Source organism: Protobothrops mucrosquamatus, unplaced genomic scaffold, assembly GCF_001527695.2.
Source record: "Protobothrops mucrosquamatus isolate PMUCROS unplaced genomic scaffold, P.Mucros_1.0 scaffold928, whole genome shotgun sequence".
NCBI classification, from domain to species: domain Eukaryota; kingdom Metazoa; phylum Chordata; class Lepidosauria; order Squamata; family Viperidae; genus Protobothrops; species Protobothrops mucrosquamatus.
The window spans coordinates 109,827-115,394 of record NW_015387179.1 but is presented as its reverse complement, the minus strand read 5'-3'; the positions used below and the strand labels follow the sequence as shown (position 1 = coordinate 115,394).

Below are 5,568 nucleotides of genomic sequence, written 5' to 3'. Positions count from 1 at the left end.
AAGCGGGACTGGCCTAGGGGATTTTATAGGGGTTTTAATTACTTTTAAATTTGACATTTTCAAATATTTCATTTTAATCAAATTTTAACTAGGTGTAATTTGTTAGCTTTTTATCATTTGTCAGCCGCCCTGAGTCCGAAAGGAGAAGGGCGGGATATAAATACAATTAATAAATAAATAAATAAATAAATAAATAAATAATTACTATTGCATGTGAAATTATAATTGAATAGATTAGGTCTTATCTATCAATGATTATTCAACTTCACCATTGACCCTATTCTAATACCTCATGGAATATAAATATTTATTTCTGCAGTAGCAGGAAAACTGGTTTAATTTCAGAAATTTTAGTGTTAAGAATCTTTTCTGATTCACACTTTCTAATACTGCTATATACAAAACTAAGCTGTTGGCAGCTTTATTTATGCAGTTATTTAGGTTATATTGCCACCTATTAATGTACTTTTGAATGTTCATTGAATTATTTTGTAATGCAACAAACATCTCTAACATGATATTAATCTAAAGTTAATACATTTATCTTCAAATAAATTGTCCTCAGTTCCAGTTGATCCCACACTGATCATAGTTGTCCAAGCTAAGGAAGATGCCTATATTCCAAGAACTGGAGTGCGTAGCCTTCAAGAAATTTGGCCAGGATGTGAAATCAGATACTTGAATGGAGGTCATGTTAGTGCTTATCTCTTCAAACAAGGATTGTTCAGGTTAGTCATTCAGAGTAAGCGCTGAAAATTAAGTGTAGCTGCTGCTTAAATCATTTAAATTATTTGTATACTGCTTATTTAAACATTCAAAATCAGTTTAACATAATTCATTACAAAACAAACTCCAAAGAATGTTAATAGCTCTAATAGTATAGTAATAACATTATTATACTTTTTAAAATACTGTGTAGAGACTTTTGATACTACAAAGTACATACCATAACAAACAAAGTCTCCTTACATCCCCATGAACTAGCAATCTATAAGTCATGATGTAGAAAGTAGGATATCCTCACGGATCAATAGAATCTAGAAGGAGATATAATTGAAAATGGTCTTTTAGGTTTTGGTTTCTACTAGATAATACATGATCCTTTGAGTCGTCATTTCAGAGATATTTCCATATCAGATTCCTCAGTGGTGTCAACAGTGGCAGACTCCTAACATATTGGAAAGGTTCTTAAAAATTCAGAGAGACATTCAGAGATATACCTGCTTGAAAGCAGCCCTTGTCAAATTGTACAGCATAGTCAAGCATCAGCAGTTGACCATAGGAAATGTTTTATGACATTCTATAGTTAGTTTCAGGGGTAAGGCGCACTTTGGTATGTAATGTTATTAAAGTGCATAAACCATTTTGCAAGTAGAATTCTAATTTGTACGTGAAAATGTGATTACTTTGTTGATATGGACCATGAAGTTGTAGTTTATGGTAACAGCATTCAAGTTGAATTTTACAATTTAAAATAATAAAGCTTTATTGAAATCAATATCCAAATGATATTAGTACAATTAATTTTCTTTTTTTCTTTTAGGCAAGCCATATATGATGCATTTGAACGCTTTGTTCAGAAATATTTGGCATAGTCCTCTTCTGTTGAATTGTTCCATGTATTTTTACTCCTGTGTGGATCCTGATATTAACTTCATGAATAGACAAACCTAACAAAATTGTAATCAAATATAACTTTTTAAAGTTAGATTTGTGGTGCTAAAGTGATTTTAGCAAAATTTGTTAATATTGGTATCTTAAATCTGCAAAATATGCTTTGATTAAAAATTATTATGATTTGGAAAGTTTATACACCCATAAAAGAGAGACCAATTCAGTTTTGACAACTCTTAAATTTCAACTTGCACACTTCTTTTGTTCTACTTTATTATAAATATCCAAAGAAATAGTATTGCGTTACAGCAATATAATACTAGCTCCTAAAGGAAAAAATAATATAAATTAGGCTTAATATATTGAAATTCCCCCTCCCTATCTCTTAAGATATTCTAGTTTGAATTATGATCACGTACAGATCCAATATCCAGAGTTAATTTTTTTTCTACTTGAGCTTGATGAGTAAATGTAGTGTACTTAACTAATTTTCCTGTAGTCTATTTTTTACTTTATTACTATATTCATTTAACATAATTGATAGCAATAACCCGTGCCTTAAAAAAGACAAAGATGCACATTTTGAACCACAAGAATTGAAATAAAGATTGGTGTTTCTGTCAATGTTGCATGTATTAATGTTTTAATAAATAATTTCTTGAATATTTTTTTAAAACTACATGTTGCATTAATAAGAGATTATGCTACAGTTCCTTGTTTCTATTGCTCTATAAAATTTTGCAGTAGTTTTCTTACAGAAATTCAAAATTCTTTCATTGCATAATATTGCTTCTTCAAAACCTTAAGCATGTACTTTTTATAATTGGAATTTAAAGTTAAGTGTATTGATAACCATGTGCACAGATATTCCTTGAGTCTTCACAACTAAAATTTCCTGTTTGTTCCTAACCACTTTTAATAGTTCCTCTGGAGTAGAGTAAGATAGCGATATTCAAGATTGTAGGAGAATGAAGGATGGGCAGAATGTAGGGTGCTTGCCTCAGGCTAGTAAAAGTGTGATTCTACTAGTACAAGATACTTCTGGACCTAAACCATTTTACAAGCTGAACTCCTAAATTATTCTCATTTTTTAATTCCAAAAGCCAGTTTGATATAGTGGGTAAAGCATAGGTTAGAAAATGAGAGATTATGAGTCCTAATTCTGTCTTAGGCACAAAGCCAGCTGAGTGACCTCGGGCCAATCATTCTCTCTCAGCCAGCCCTAGAAAGGAGGCAATGGCAAACTACTTTTGAAAGATTGCCAAGAAAAAAATGGAGTATCTAGTCCAGGAGCCAATTTGGTATAGTGATTGAGGCATCAGGCTAGAAACTGGGAAATCGTGAGTCCTAGTTCTGCTTTAGACAAAAATCCAGATGAGTGATTTTGGGCCAATAATTCTATCTCGGCACTAGGAAGAAGGTAATGGCAAACCATTTTTGAAAATGTTGCCAAGAAACTGAAAGCAGCCATCGGGTTGGCACTGATCTGAAGGCATAAAACCCAACTAGTCCAGGCAGTTTCCAGGAGTTAAAACTAACTCAAAGGCACAAAAAAAAGATTAAAACTAAGACTGTACTATACAATATTTAAAAGATAAAGCAATTGAAGTGCAGCATCTATTGAATAAGCAAGTAATAGAAAAAGTTCTTAAATATAGATGCTCTGTTTAAAAGATTAGATTAAAATTGATGCATTGGCAAATATCCTTTGCTTTGCTTTGACTGCAATCAGATTGTATCTAATTAAAACTACACTTAACCCTCTGATCTGTGAATAAATACAATTACTCTCAATGGAAAAAAGATCCTAAATTTATGTCAACTATCTTTGAAGAATGAAAAGAGCATTTGGATGATCTGGAAATAGAAGCGATTTCCATCGCCCTATTACCATGACCAGATAAGCCCTGATCCAGTTATGATAAATCACCCATGACCTCTGAGGAACAATTTGGATAGTTTAGATGCCTAAACTCCAAGGAGGGGGATAGACTGCTGGTTAAGGTTGTCTCCTGTTACCTGTTCTTTGAGATCTGCCTGTCCTTGCTGTTGTTGGAACAAATGAATAAGTAACCCCTTGGATCCTGGATATTGTCAAGGCCTCCTTGCAGGAGGGAAAATTACCAGCACTCTTAAAGGAAGCTGTAGTGTGTCCTTTCTAAAAAGGCCATCCCTGGAGGTTTGTTTATTTATTTATTAACTTTATTTGCCAACCATCTCATTTTGAAATGACCCTGGGTTGCTTACAGCATAAAAATGTTAAAATCATCAGAGATGAATATTTGTAATACAATAAGATGAAAGTACAATCAAAATAAAATAGTTACAAGAAGGGAGCTAGATGGTAGGGGATAATTTAATCCAGTTTCACTTTTTAAAGGATTGTTATTGAGACAATAGTGACAGATGGCAACATCCTAGAAGATGATTATATCAATCCTTCTCATTCAGGTTCAGATTTGACTTCATAGAGACTGCATCGGTCATTTTCTTGGATTAAGATCCAGAAGAGGGTAATATTAATCTCTTAGTTCTTTTAGATCTCTTGCACTTTTAGTACCATTGAATATGACCTACAGAAATTGGAGACTGGAAACACTGTTTTGTAATGGTTCCATTCCCTCAGTAGGTAATTTTGGGGGTGAAGGGGAGGAGATCATCATGGTGGCTTCTGCAATGTGGATACAACAGGAATTGGTCTTGTTTTCAATAGCTACATGAAACTGTTGGGATGTGTCATTTGACAATTTAGAATATAATGCAGGTGGTTCTTTAGTGGCTATTTAAAGTTACAACAGCCCTGAAAAAAGTGACATGATCATTCTTCACACGACCATTGCAGCATCCCCATCATCACATGATTTATATTCGAATGTTTGACTACTGATGGTTGCAGTGTTCTGGGGTCACATGATCACCGTTTGCAACCTTCTGATAAGCAAAGTCAATGGGGAAACCAGATTCACTTAACCGTGTTACTCGTTTAACAATTGCAATGATTCAGTTAACAAATGTGACAAGAAAAGTCATAAAATGGGGCAAAAGTCATTTAACAATTTTCTCACTTAGCACATAAATTTTGGGCTCAATTGTTGAGGACTACCTGTATTATTGGTATGCTGATGATACTAAATTATATCACCAGCCCAGATTATGGAGGAGAGGCTATGAGGATCTGAATGAGAAAAGAGATTGAAACTCAACCCAGATAGGATGAAGTTGCTGTTGTAGATCAGGATTGTCAACACCAGAGGGACAAGCACTCCCTGTCAAAGAGCAGGTTTGCAATAGAAGGGATCCTGGACTTACAGATCCTGCTTGAACAACATCTACAGGCTATAGCTAAAGAAGCCTTTGTCCAGTTTCAGCTGGTATTCTAATTGCAACCTTACCTTATGCAAGAGGATGTAGCTATTGTACCTCATGCTCTGGTTATCACTTAGACTACTATAATGAACTTTATACGAAGCTGGTTTTAAAAGACAACCCAAAAATTGTAATCCAGAATGTAACAGCTTGCATGCTAGTTGGCTGTCAGCACCTGGAACATATAAACCCAATTTGCAGGTCCTGAATTGATAAGATAACTTTTATTGTCATTTTTTTTACTGTGGGCACAGCGGCACACATCAAAAATGAAATTTAGTTGCTTCTCTCAAAATGTACACATAGAAACACATATTTAAAACTAACTATATGCAGCATGTGTATAAACCTATACCCTTACATATAAGTAACATATAAATAATCACTGTCGGACTTCCGGTGGCAGGCGATTTCGCTGGTCGCAGCTGTTTGCTGCCTCCCGCCTGTTTTGCGTAAAAGCCGGTTTGACAGCCAGCATCAGCTGTCAAACGGCTTGATACCTTTCCCCTGGGCATAAGGGGATAGGTGAGCTGCCCGGGGTAGGAGTTGAGTTCCCGAGTCGTCCTATATGGACGATGTAGGCGAGAA

At 34.6% G+C, this 5,568-nt stretch overlaps 1 protein-coding gene across 1 annotated transcript in view; it reads left to right on the top strand.

Annotated features, from left to right (window-relative positions):
• The window catches only part of ABHD18 (abhydrolase domain containing 18), a 12,174-nt gene extending 9,917 nt beyond the window's left edge, over positions 1–2,257 (top strand). Inside the window, exons 12-13 of the mRNA XM_029284771.1 lie at positions 566–728; positions 1,544–2,257. Of these exons, the coding sequence (XP_029140604.1) occupies positions 566–728; positions 1,544–1,595 (215 nt within the window). The 3' untranslated portion in view covers positions 1,596–2,257. The remainder of the gene's footprint in view (positions 1–565; positions 729–1,543) is intronic.
• Positions 2,258–5,568: the final 3,311 nt, after the last annotated feature.